The sequence below is a fragment of the Quercus lobata genome, chromosome 2, assembly GCF_001633185.2.
Source record: "Quercus lobata isolate SW786 chromosome 2, ValleyOak3.0 Primary Assembly, whole genome shotgun sequence".
Classification (NCBI taxonomy): domain Eukaryota; kingdom Viridiplantae; phylum Streptophyta; class Magnoliopsida; order Fagales; family Fagaceae; genus Quercus; species Quercus lobata.
In genome coordinates, this window is record NC_044905.1 from 38,740,101 (window position 1) to 38,752,923 (window position 12,823).

General features: G+C 34.2%; 1 protein-coding gene across 4 annotated transcripts; it reads left to right on the plus strand.

Annotated features, from left to right (window-relative positions):
* The first annotated feature begins 3,762 nt into the window (after positions 1 to 3,762).
* On the plus strand, positions 3,763 to 12,264 carry LOC115975538 (ribonuclease P protein subunit p25-like). 4 transcript variants are annotated; one of them, XM_031096351.1, is made up of 10 exons: positions 3,940 to 4,050; positions 4,117 to 4,239; positions 4,341 to 4,421; positions 4,498 to 4,586; positions 4,716 to 4,790; positions 5,915 to 5,976; positions 6,055 to 6,114; positions 7,816 to 8,028; positions 10,092 to 10,183; positions 12,165 to 12,264. In XM_031096351.1, the coding sequence occupies exons 2-9, from the start codon at positions 4,117 to 4,119 to the stop codon at positions 10,169 to 10,171; spliced, it is 783 nt and encodes a 260-aa protein (XP_030952211.1). In that variant the 5' UTR covers positions 3,940 to 4,050; the 3' UTR covers positions 10,172 to 10,183; positions 12,165 to 12,264. The 4 variants fall into 4 exon arrangements, with proteins under 4 accessions (XP_030952208.1, XP_030952211.1, XP_030952210.1 ...); XM_031096350.1 differs by lacking the exon at positions 12,165 to 12,264 and adding an exon at positions 10,408 to 10,657; XM_031096348.1 differs by lacking the exons at positions 3,940 to 4,050; positions 12,165 to 12,264 and adding an exon at positions 3,763 to 3,894 and having other exon boundaries at positions 10,092 to 10,657.
* The last annotated feature ends 559 nt before the right edge of the window (positions 12,265 to 12,823 follow it).

Sequence of the window (12,823 nt, forward strand, 5' to 3'; positions counted from 1 at the left end):
ATGGCCCAGCAAGGCCATTGGTTCTTGTGTTATATCACTAGCGGGCTCCTGTGTCCCATTTGTTTTCCCTTGAGCGTCCTGGGCTTGTTTACTTCCTTTGGCTTCCTCGGCCCTTTTCTCAACTTTGCATTATCTTGGGTTTTTACTGAATTCTTTGGGTTTCCCCGGCTCAATTACATTATTCCTCATCCATGGGGTCCATGGGCTTGCCATTGGCCTTACTTTCTTTGCTTTCATTCATTTGGGCCTGCTGTGGCCCATTCTCTCTTTTCCACATTTTATACTGTCCATGGTTTGCTTTTTCTCTCTTTCTGGGCTCCTTTTGAGCCCATTTACTTCCTCAAGGCTCATTTGTTTATTTCATGGGCTTGTGATCCATTATTCCTGCCGCTTGAGCTTAATGGGTTTTCTATCCGTTTGCCAACTCCTTTCTGTCCGTGTTGCTGGGCTTCTCCCTTCCACTTGGGCTTCCGAAATGGCTATCAACACACACAACAACTTATATATAATGGAATGGTTTGACACCTTTGGAATAAGGACAAATTAATCTATAAATTAAACTAATTTTAAAAATATTCTTGTTTAAAGAAGTGTTGCTTAAGAATTGTAACTTTTTGGAATTATGAACATTTTAGGTGACTTCAAGTTTAAGTAATGTCTTTTGGAAAGGGCACAAGATTTCATAATGGCTTCTATGTTAGTGGTGATTTGTCACAAAAGTCAAGTATACTAATAATAATTAGTTGCAAATGAACATGTGAGAAGATATGATTCAATAGTAACAATCTATTATATCAAACTACTTGTTTTAAGGTATTGGAAAAAAAATATTGGTTTTAAAATATTGATAAATAAATTCATATTAGAGTATATAAAGCTCATGTAGTGGCTCAAGGGAAGCGATACCAAATTTACGCTTGAAAGGGAAGTGTAGACCCCAATGAAATTAACCAACTACCTAAGCTGAGTAATTATTCAAATTATACAATGGTCCGATTCAAATCGTTGTGGGTACAACCTTGTCACCAAAACTAAAATGCAGTAGAAAGTAAATTTTGATACAACAATATGGTCACAATGTGAAATCCTTGCGGGAAAAAACCTTACGAGTAATTTGAAACTTACCACCAATTTGAAGAATTCACTATATAGAATAGAAGTTGTTACAATACAAGAATATACCCAATCCTAGTATAACTACTTACAATATTAATTAGGGGTATTCACTAAACTACTCAAACTGCATGGCCGCACCCAAACCGATCAAAACTACTTGCAAAATGGAGTAACCACATGCACTATATGGTGCGGTGTGCAGTTTTATGATAAGAGTACCATTTGCAGTTCACTGTAAGTACCAATATCTGTTTGCCCTATTTACGATAACAATCAGAAGCACATGCTCGTGTGTAGACTTCCTCAATTAATTTCCATCTAAATGGAAATGAAAATATGAACATATTACCTACGTAATTACCCCCATAAACTTTGTATATTGTTGACACCTTTGCAACCTGCCTTCACCATATTTGCTTTTATCAAAAGTTGAAACGAGACTATAAAATAGTATAAGCATTTTAGAGAGACATTAAGCTATAATTAATAGCCAAAATTGAGAGAAAATTCAATTAAATTCTAAATTAGAGTTTAATTTTGCACCACGTGTCTTATCTAATTTTTAAATTTGTGTGTCAAGTGAATTATTAGATGTAAAAATCAAAGAGTCTAAATTCAATTAGATTCTAAATTGAATTTTAATTGGAGTTCAATTTTGCGCTATGTGTCCTATCTAATTTTTAAATTTTTGTGGCAAGTGAATTATTGAATGCAAAAACTGAAGAATTTAGATCCAATTAGATTCTAAGTTATATATATATATATATATATATATAATTGTGATTGTTTTTAAATGTACTTATGCATATGCATAGGTTTACACACTAGTTAAGTTATAATTAAAGTCTCATGTTGTCCTAAGAACACAACTAACTCAATAGAAAAGCCTTAAAGAGTAGGAAAGACTCTGAGAACAAAGAATCTAATTCATGAAATAAAAAAGAACAAACAAACATAGCTTTTGTCTGCATTTGTTAGATCCAGGGGAAAAAAAAACTTATTGATTTCCTTTAATTAGAAGCAATTCATGTCTTCGTATCAAATGAAGCATAAAGGGTATTATTAACCACGAAAAAATAATAAACAAATATTACATAAAAATTGAAAACAAATCAAAATTGATATTATTCATTGTAACCATGTGCAATTTCAAAGCACATAATAAATATTAAAAATAAATTTTTTTAAAAAAACCCTAAAAACAAGAGAAGCTCTAAATCCCATTTTATGTACTAAAAAAGCATAGGATAAATTGCAAATTACACCCCTAAAGTTTAGGGATGTTTGAATTTTACATCTGAATTTTTAGAATTTGGATTTTACCCTCTAAAGTTTGGGGTGTTTGGATTTTACACCATGACATTTTAGAATTTGGATTTTACCCCTTAAAATTTATGGGTGTTTAGATTTTACTTTCTAAAGTTTGGGAATGTTTGAATTTTACATTCTAAAGTTTCAGAATTTAGGGGTGTAAACTAAACACTTCCAAACTTTAGGGGGTAAAATCCAAATTTCGAAATGTCAGAGTGTAAAATCCAAACACCCTAAATTTCAGGAGGTAAAATCCAAATTTCGAAACTTCAAGGTGTAAAATCTAAACACCCCTAAACCTTAGGGGTGTAATTTGCAATTTACCCTAAATTAAACCAGGCTTGATAAAAATAAATTAAAGTTTACATTTACATTATATTCTATTTGAAAATTATATTAGTATATAATTGTTTATTTATAATATTGATCAATATTTTTTTAGATAAATTTTACTTTTAATCTTGCCCCCATAAACTAAAATTGTGACTCTGCAACTAATAAGATGAGAAAGATAAAAAACAAAGGAACATGTGATGAAGAAGCTAAACAACATTGCTTGCTAGGGACTAAAGTTATATATGTTATTCAACATTTGCAGAGAGTAAGAATATTAGGTAGAGTAATCTTTAGGCCACAACAAAATCTTACTATTTTTATATTTTTTTTAAGAGAATTTCAGTTTATGACGTTCGTTCTTGATGATAGTTCTTTATTATCAGACCAAGATACCAGTTGATTTTTGGTGCAGAATCCAGATCTCTTATTTAATATGATATGTTAGCTCAACAAAAGTCAAAATAAAATAAAAATGGGTGATTAGTGAGTTGAAATACTTATATCTTAATTGATTGATGAGCAAAGAGTGTACCAATTGAGGTGAATTGAAACCACAAAACAAAGATGATTAAAATGTAATGATATATTTTTGTGCTAGTAAACATTCCCCAATAAATGATAACTTCATCATGGGAACTTTTTTTTTTTTTTTTTTTTTTAAGAAGGAAACTGATGGATTTTATTAGTGTAATTCAACTATATCCAATTGTAAAATTGAAACAAAATATGATGGGATATTTACCATCCATACTTGAAAATCTGCTATGTATAATGCATTTTTAGCCAGACTATGGCCAATCCTATTACCATTTTTCTAAATATAAGAGTATAACAATTTTACAAAATTGTTAGCAAACACTTTCATATCTCCAACCAATAAACCCGTTGGTGATAAGCTAAGGGGTCAAATCGAATGGTTCAATCCAATCTATTTCCCAACTACTATTAAAAAAAAAATTAAATAAATAAATGGGCAGGGAAGGGATTCAAAAAATTGCGTGTGAAAAAGAAAAAGAAAAAGTAGGAAAATACAGGTATGTCCCCGTTGCCGTGAAAGAAAGGGAAAATCATCTGCACTGCCCCTGCGAGTGAGTTTAATAAGGCGGTCTCATTGCCGAAACGACCGCCATCGTAAGCCCTACCTATCAATCTCTCTCTCCTTTAAAAATTAAAATCATTCTCTCTCTCTCTCTCTCTCTAGTTAGTTTAGTTACTCGTATAAAGGAAAAAAAAAAGAAAAAAAAAGGAATATCATTCATTCTCTCAGAGACTCTTTCTTCTTTCAAGGTAATTAATCTCAAACCCTAACCCTAAACCTTTCTTGAGGTTTTACGTTTCATGCGATCTGTGCAGATGGATCGGTATCAGAGGGTGGAGAAGCCGAGAGCGGAGACGCCAATGAACGAGAACGAGATTCGCATCACCACTCAGGGCAGGATGAGGAACTACATTACCTATGCCACCACTCTGCTCCAGGTCTAGAAATGTTAGCCATTGCTGGAGAAATAATAATAAATAAATAAAATTCAATGTTTTTATCTTACTGTTTTTCATTTGATGTCTCTTTCTTTAAACAGGAAAAAGGATCTAATGAAATTTCTCTGAAAGCCATGGGCAGAGCTATCAACAAAACTGTGATGATTGCTGAATTGATTAAGGTAGGCTTCCTTTTCCCTCTAGTATTAAGTGCCTGCTTGCAAATGTGTTTGTTTTTATTTTATTTTTCTTTTCCAGAGAAGAATCGCTGGTCTTCATCAGAATACTGCAATTGGTTCTACTGATATAACTGATGTGTGGGAGCCGCTAGAAGAGGGACTTCTTCCGTAAGAATCATATCATGCTCTTCTCCTATCCATCATTTTTTTTTTTTTTTTTTAAATTCATTGATTCCTCTTCTGCTTGATAATAAAATTATTAATTATTTTGATGGCTGTTGAACCTGAACAATGCAGCCTGGAAACCACTCGCCATGTATCAATTATAACAATTACTTTGTCCAAGAAGGAACTAGATACATCCTCCACAGGGTATGTTAGTATTAAATTGTATCTAAAGCTTTTTGGTTAATTTCTTTTCTTATTTTAACCTTTAACTTGTAATGAACTGGGGTTTGTTCATACATGCCATAAATTTCAATGTCTCCTTTCTCTCTCTCCTTTCTCTCTCTCTCTCTCTCTCTCTCACACACACACACACACACACAAAATTACCTTTTGCATATGCTAGGACCATGTTAGAACTCAAGCCGACTCAAAAAAGAAGACTGCAAGTTCTGTTTGGCATTCAGAACACTCAAATTGACACTTGAGGACTCACTTTAAGTGCTGAGCGGCCCTTGAAGCTCAGAAGGCTTCCGAATACAACAGTTTCCTTGGGACTAGAGACTTGTTCCAACTGGTTGGCTTGAGTTTTAGAGCTCATATTAGGGTTAATACAAGTGATTGTGATTAATTGAGTTCAATTTTAAAAGTTAGTTAGAGTTGATTAATTCTAGCGCACGCATGAATTAATTACGCACATGCATGTTTTTTAGGATCAGTTAGGAGCCTATGCAATTATTCATCTTTAGCATGCGTTAGAAAGGCCAACCAATAGGAGTGAGCCATGTGTGGCCAACATAATTAGAGCATGAGTTGTTTAAATAGATCCATGTAATCACTCAGTTGAGATATGTGGACTAATAAACTTATTTCCTAGACTATTGCAGGGCTTGCTTGGAGATTTGAGACTCTCTCCAAGTAGTCTCACTTTGAAAAATTTGACTCTCCTGAAGAAGTCACAACCCATTCCATCACTCACCATATTCATACAATCATCCCACCATTCTCATGCTAACCAAATCCTGATCTCATTCCCTTGAAACCCTAGCATCTTTTCTCATCAAGATCTCATATCTAACCCTTCACCCATCACCACCCTAAGATCTAGCCAAATTCCCTAGATCCTTAAAAACTTTAATGATTAATATTGTGAGCTACTATAGTTCCTGGTGAAACCCTGTTCCCACTACATACATCTGTACGATTGATTGTCATACTCAACATTGTGTTCTTTAGGAAAGTAACTATTGTCAACGTATTATTTATTTTGTATTTTTTTAATGTCTGTGCCCTCTTGGTTATCATTGGATTACTTATGTATAATGCTCCAGGTACCAACCACCTATTCCGGCTGATCAAGTTAGGCCCTGGACTGAATATGAGTATGAAGGAGGTAAAGCATTAATATTTTTATATGATTTTAATCCTTTTAAAGCATATTAATTAATGTTACTTGTTCTTGAGGAGTTAGAGGGCTCTCCTAGCATGCGTGGTAGAGGACGTGGTGGTCGAGGAAGGGGCAGAGGAAGAGGTTAGATATATTACTCTGCAATGATGCTTGATAATGATATTCTACTTTTTCCTGCTTTTTTATTTTTTTTTCTTTGTTTGATTCTTTAATTTTTTGGACTTAAATTTTAACTCATTGTGGAATTTCTGGTTTGAGTTATGAATCCTTTGAAGCATGTTATATTAGACCTAGCGCACAAATGAATGGATTTTGACTTTTTGCTGATTGCAAATGTTTGGGTATATGTTATTTTAATAGGGTGTGCATGGTTTTAGTCAATTTTTTTCTGGCTAGTTTTGTCGAATTATCTTAACTGAGGTTGTAACTGCTTTTCACCATTCTGCTTGACTTAGTGCCACTAGTGCCATATTGATAATTAAGTTATTTACCACCCCTTGTATACATACTGTGTACATGGGTTGCACCTCTCCATGTTTTAATGAAATATGTACTTATATATGTATGCATATAAGTTATTTACCACCTTATCCTATCTTATAGCTTAGAGTTAAGGTTGTCAATGTCAAAATGTTGGAAGTTTTTGATAGGGACTCTTCAATACTGATTTTATAATGGTTAGAGATACAATGGGAATAAAAAGAAAATTTTAATTCTTATCTATGATTCTTTTAAATGTATTTCAAATATTACCAAAATCTATTTAACTCTCTAGATTTTACAGTAATGATAAGTATATATTTTTATCAGTAAATAAAATTTCATTAAAAATATAAGTAGAAAGAGATAAGCAAACGGGTTGTTAACTTTAGTGTCCCCCTAAATTTGAAATAAAGAATATAGAGTCCAATACTTCAAACGACTATTTAAACATGCCATCTGTGGACATCCAACTAAACAACACTCATAACAGTTAATAAATGGCCAAATGTTAACCCCTAGGGGTTGGCTCATGTGGTCTGGGCCTTGGGCTTGGTGGTATGCTCCCTCCAAGTCTAAGGTTTGAATGACTTACCTAATCCATGTCATGTGGGCATGTTACATGGGTCCGGGGTTTAACTGGGTAAAACGACAGGAAGCTCTGCATGATCTCTGGGTTCCTCATCATCAATAAATAAATGGTCAAATGTTGAGCAGGTAATATGAATGTTTCATTACTGTTAATTGGTTTTCGTTTTTGGCCCCTTGCATTGAGGGCTCGTAAAATGAATATGGTGTGCATCCTTTTAGAAATAGATTGTCAATGTATTATTCTGATGTTTTCTGCATGCAAAACCAGTTTGTTCTGTTGGTTCTATGGCAGATGTCTGCAAATCTTGTCAATCATTGTCTGCCTATAATTGCCTAAAATATAATAGGTTTTTTTTCCTGTCCTAATATGTTAAAAGTGAAAAATTTTCTTGAGGAGCTTCTCTGTGTTCATTTCTTCCTTTTGCCTTTGAAGTCTCGAAAATTGAAATGGCTGAGGCTGATAGTCTATGAAGCAATCAATGGTTTTACATTGAGATTCGGTGGTTTATTTTTTGTCTTTAATGGAGTAATAAAGTTCTCGTTCATGTTTATATTTTGTGAAGAAAATTTTCTTCCTAGAGAACTGCCATTTGCTCTTTGGCAGCCTGGAACAGTTTTTAGTTATCAATAACACATCAGTATATCTCATGTGCGCACACATGCACACACAAAAATAAATAGTTGACTTATGAATTAGCTATTAACTCGATTTTCTGATGAAATGATATTGACTGTGATTTATTTTATGTACAGGGAATTTTAACAATGGAGTTGTGGAGTATAATGGAGATGGTGGCTTTGATGGTGGGCGAGGGTATGGAGGTAGAGGTCGAGGCCATGGAAGAAGTCGTGGCTATCGTAGGCGTGGAAGGGGCTATGGCGGTGGGATTTTTCAACAGGATTTTGGTGGTTATAATAACTATGGGAATAACTATGGAGGTGGGCCAGCCCCTGCACAAGGCCGCGGTATGCTTCATCTAATGTTACTTAATATATATTTTTTTAATTGTTAATTTAATATATAATCCCATTAAATAGGGAAGAAATAACAAAGTTTTAAAGCTTAATCATCTCACAAGTCACAAGTGACCACCCGCGTGTGAAAAAGCCTAATCAGTACTTATTTCATTCTTTTCCTTGTTTTTGGTTTAAGCTTGATACAGATGTATTGGTGCATAATATTTGTGATTTTTAAAAATTTTAATTTAATATATAAAATCCCATTAAATAGGGAAGAAATAGCAAAGTTTTAAAGCTTAATCATCTCACAACTCACAAGTGAACACCCGCGCATGAAAAAGCGTATTCAGTACTCATTTCATTCTTTTCATTTTTTTGGCTTTAAGCTTGATACGGATGGTATTGATGCATAATATTTGTGAGTTGTAGCCACAAGTTGTCTAGGTTTGGCATAGTTAACTTTTATAATATTAGCAAAATACTTATCAAAAAATAAACTTTTATAATATTAGCAAAATGATTATGATGTTATTTCGACTTGAGTAAAATTACAATATATATTGTAAACCTTGTATACATTTTTATGATAAATGCATTGTTTACTATGGGGGAGGAGGGATTTAAACCCTAGACATTTCCGTTAGATGTTAATTGAGCTACAAGGCTCTTGGCCATTGTAAATCTCATATTACATGCATGGTTTACAAATTATAAATCTAATGCATGGTTTACAAATTATAAATCTAATACATGGTTTACAAATTATAAAATTTTGAAGTATAGAGAAATAGGGATTTATGTGTCTATTTTCCCGTTTGTTTTTTCACAAAAAGAATGTGCAGGGGTTTAAGGGAAGGGAGAAGCCTAGTGTTGGTAAAAGCTTTATGTGCATAGACCTTTTGAAGCCTAGGCACAAAGCGTAAGCACATGGCTGATTGAATTAAAGCACACATTTTTCAAATATATTATATAATAATCTTTATTAAAAGATTCATAGCTTGTGATAAAAAAAAAAGAAAAAAAGAAAAAGAAAAAAAAGAAGTTGATAAACCAAAATAGTAAAATATTTTGTCTATTAGTTAAAATATATTGTGCAATATTTCAAAAAATGTGTTGGTTCAAATTTTATTTGAGTTATTTCAATTTCTTAAAATTTATATAGTAAATCTGAAAATAATTACCAATGGATAATATGATAATAATATAGTAATATAAAATTTAAACATGACATTTTATATGATCCCCTTGTGCCTATGGGGTTCAAGTGATAGCCTAGAGGTGATGATGGTTGTTGTGGTCCCCAATGTCTATTGTTCGAATCCCATCTCCCCCACTATTTACTTATGGAAAAAAGGAAAATGTTGAAGTTGCAAACTTTTTTACAAAATTTTTTACAAACTGCTGATGTAGTGAGTAATTATTGATAAGTGGAAAAGTGATGTCAGTGGTGGGACAAGATGAGAACCAGTAAGAATTTGCCACATTAATAGTTTGTAAAAGTGTTGTAAAAAGGTTTGTTGCTTTGGCACTACTCTTAAAAAAATGATCCTCTTGTGCCTATAAAGATGCATAACTATGATAGTTATGATTAAATGAAGTATCTGTTGAATCAAAATATAATCAATAAAACCAGAAAATCTCAAGAATAATATATATTTTTTTTTTGGTGTAATACAACACCTACATATAGTGTATTTATAATAAATCAATCCATATTACTTCCTTGAAGTCTGAATAGTAATAAATTTTAATGATTCAGTAAATGAGCTTCGCTTCTACCAAGCAAAGCACTTGGGCCTCTGAGCTTTAAGTGCATTTCAGTGCTGTAATGACTCAGGAGAAGCCTACTTTCTGTTATATAGCTCATAGAGCCGTTTGGCCTCCAGTGGACCTAATAACAATATAATAATGTTACTTATCAATGTATGTGTTGATTGAATTTGCCAAAATTTTGTGTGTATGTGCAATATGGTTTTGTCATTATTTTTTCTTGCCATTTGTATGTCAAATTATGTTATACTCTTTTTAGGTACTTTTTTTCTAAATCAAACCATTTTTTACTCTTGCAGGGCGTGGAAGAGGCAGGGGAAGAGGCCGTGGACGTGGTCGGGGTTTCAGATCAGATGGTCCTGTGCAGGCTGCTGCCTGAGTGCTAGACAAGGTATAAAATCTTGGTTGCTGAAAGTTCTGAATGCCTGCTCTCTTATTCTAGGGAAAAGAAAGAAAAAGGAAGAAGTATTGGATTTCACTAATGAATTTCTAGGCATATTAGTTATAGTGAGCTACTGCACGTTGTGTGGTGGCCTTGTTTTTGTAGTTTGAAGGTAGGCTAATTCTTATTTGATTGCTGACAACACTTTAAAGTTTTACACCTTTCTCTTTTAGGTAATAATAGGGCAGCACATTCTTTCATTTCTTTCGCAAAGGAGCAGAAGTTTTTACTATATTGTTAGGGTTTGGTGTTTTGTGTCATGAGCTCTTCTTTGGATCTTGGTTTTATGAGATAGAAAACTGTATGCCTACTTTAGATTTTATGAGTACGAAAGCATGGCACAGTCCTATAGGTTGTAGGCTTGAGTTTGGTGCATCTGTAAGTAGACTGGAGGTAAGGTTTAAAGTTAAAGCGCATTCAACATTTCTTTGAACATAACAGATATCCTCTTTGCAAGGATTGTGTTGCACTTTAGCCAAATGAATTGATGAACTCCTGAGCTGCTGCTGGCTCATACCAAAGCTGTTCCTGAGTTCGGTAATCAAAGCAAGCGGTGTATTTAAAATATGTTCAACACTTCCATAAACCAAGTTTGGAAACATTAGGCTGAATCTAAACAGGGGGTTATAAATGGTTCAGGCGAAATATATTCACAGGCCATTACCAATTATAGCCATGCCCAGTCAAAACGTTCCTTTCAGAAATGTAAAGCTAGGTATCATCAAGTGAAGTGCATGGCACTGCACTTTTTCAAAGAATTTGATTTTCTGTTAATGTAAGATAACTTGTTATTTATGGGAGAAAATAATTGGAAAAATTAAGTTTTGAAACATAAGAGAAGGTAATGCAAATGCATCATTGCGGCCTTGCAAACATACAGTGGCGTGGCGCTAAAACATTTCTGGTGAACAGAGCACAGCAGCCTTCCTATATAATCTAAGTTGTATACTTGGGTAAATTTCATGCACCCGGAAGGGTTAGGAAGCACAATTTTCACCCTAGTGAACTACTCTTAGGCTTAGCCATGTGAGATGGCAACTCATTCACCTATTCTATTGATCTCAACTTCATAACATAAGCTAGTAGATAAACCAATCTGGGCAAGTGCCAGAAATGATTGGCACTGGAACACCCATAAAATCCCCACGAAGCTTGTCTTTCTAAATGGAAAGGAAGAAGATACCGCTGCTACTTCGCCTCTATGTTGGACCCCTTACAATACAATAAAAAACAGCTTTGGTCACGTGACTCACGTCTAGTAGTTACTGCCATGAACCGGTGGCATGCTAATGCTACGGATTCAGTTCTGGTGCCATGGGTGGAAAATTCTACAAAATTAACTTTACACTCACCAGATCCAAGAAATGAGAATGAATGTTTACTTTTCACTTTCACTCAAAAAAAAATCACTTGCGCCCCTTTATAGGTATTGCTCTAAATCTCAATTCATGCATGAATCAAGGGGTTTCTCTTTTTTGCTTGAAGGAAAAATTATTATTATTTTACCAAAGGGAAAGAAGTAGCCACCAGAACCAAAGTTACAAATCTTAGCAGAACACAACTGAGATTTAAATAAAAAGAAGAAGAAAGAAGAATTGCACAAGCCAACTCATGGGCTGCTCAATTTGCAAACCTGCGAACCAAACAAAAGGATGTACAAGACATTTGACTGGTAATGGCTTGCTAAGGTAATTTGACAACAGTTGTGTGTGATTTAAATCGTCAAACATGTGGACCCCACTTTAAAAACTATATTTAGCAAGAGAACCCTAAATACAATTTTTAGAATACAATTTTCAATTCATAGTATTTAAATCATGTATTTAGAGAACACATCAGGAGGTTTTTTCAGTTTTAAAAAACATAACTCAAGATTACTATTCATTAATATATTATTATTTCATTCTCTCTCTCTCTCTCTCTCTCTCAGAGCGACGGTGGTGGCTAAGCACCACCTTGAGCATTCGATTTGGGCAACAGAGCATCAAGGTGGCATCAAATCTAAACAGAGATCACCCCATGCATTGCATCTGGATGACAGAGCCACAACGATGTCAGATGTAGAAAACACCCTGTGTGACGGATCTAAGTGGCGAAGCACCACCTTGAGCATCAGATTTGGGTTTGTCTCTTCTCTTTCACGATAGGTTTTTTGGGTTTGTGATAATTTTTCATTGGAGAAAAATTCAAAACAATTTTTAAGTGAAAAGCTCATACCAAATAGATCAAATGTGTTTGGGGTTTGAGAAAACACATCTTAAGAACAATCTTGTAATCACCTTCAAATACTAAAAATTGAAAACTGAAAGTTGGTAGGGGCGTCCAACCCGAACTGGCATCCAAAGAATCCATCCAACGCAAAGCCACCCAAACTTGAACGAACTCGATTTAAGCCTGGAGGCAATTGATGGCGAGCTTACATCTTCAACACCTAAGGGCAGTAGTTCGAGTGGCAGATTTTGCTATTTGAGACCCAAGAAACTTGATCCGACAGTCGAGTACATTGTTACCCTTTTCCCTTTGTCGTGAGCAAGCTTTATCACTGTTCTTCACAGATTCGGTAATAACTCCACTAGATCTGGTGGAGAT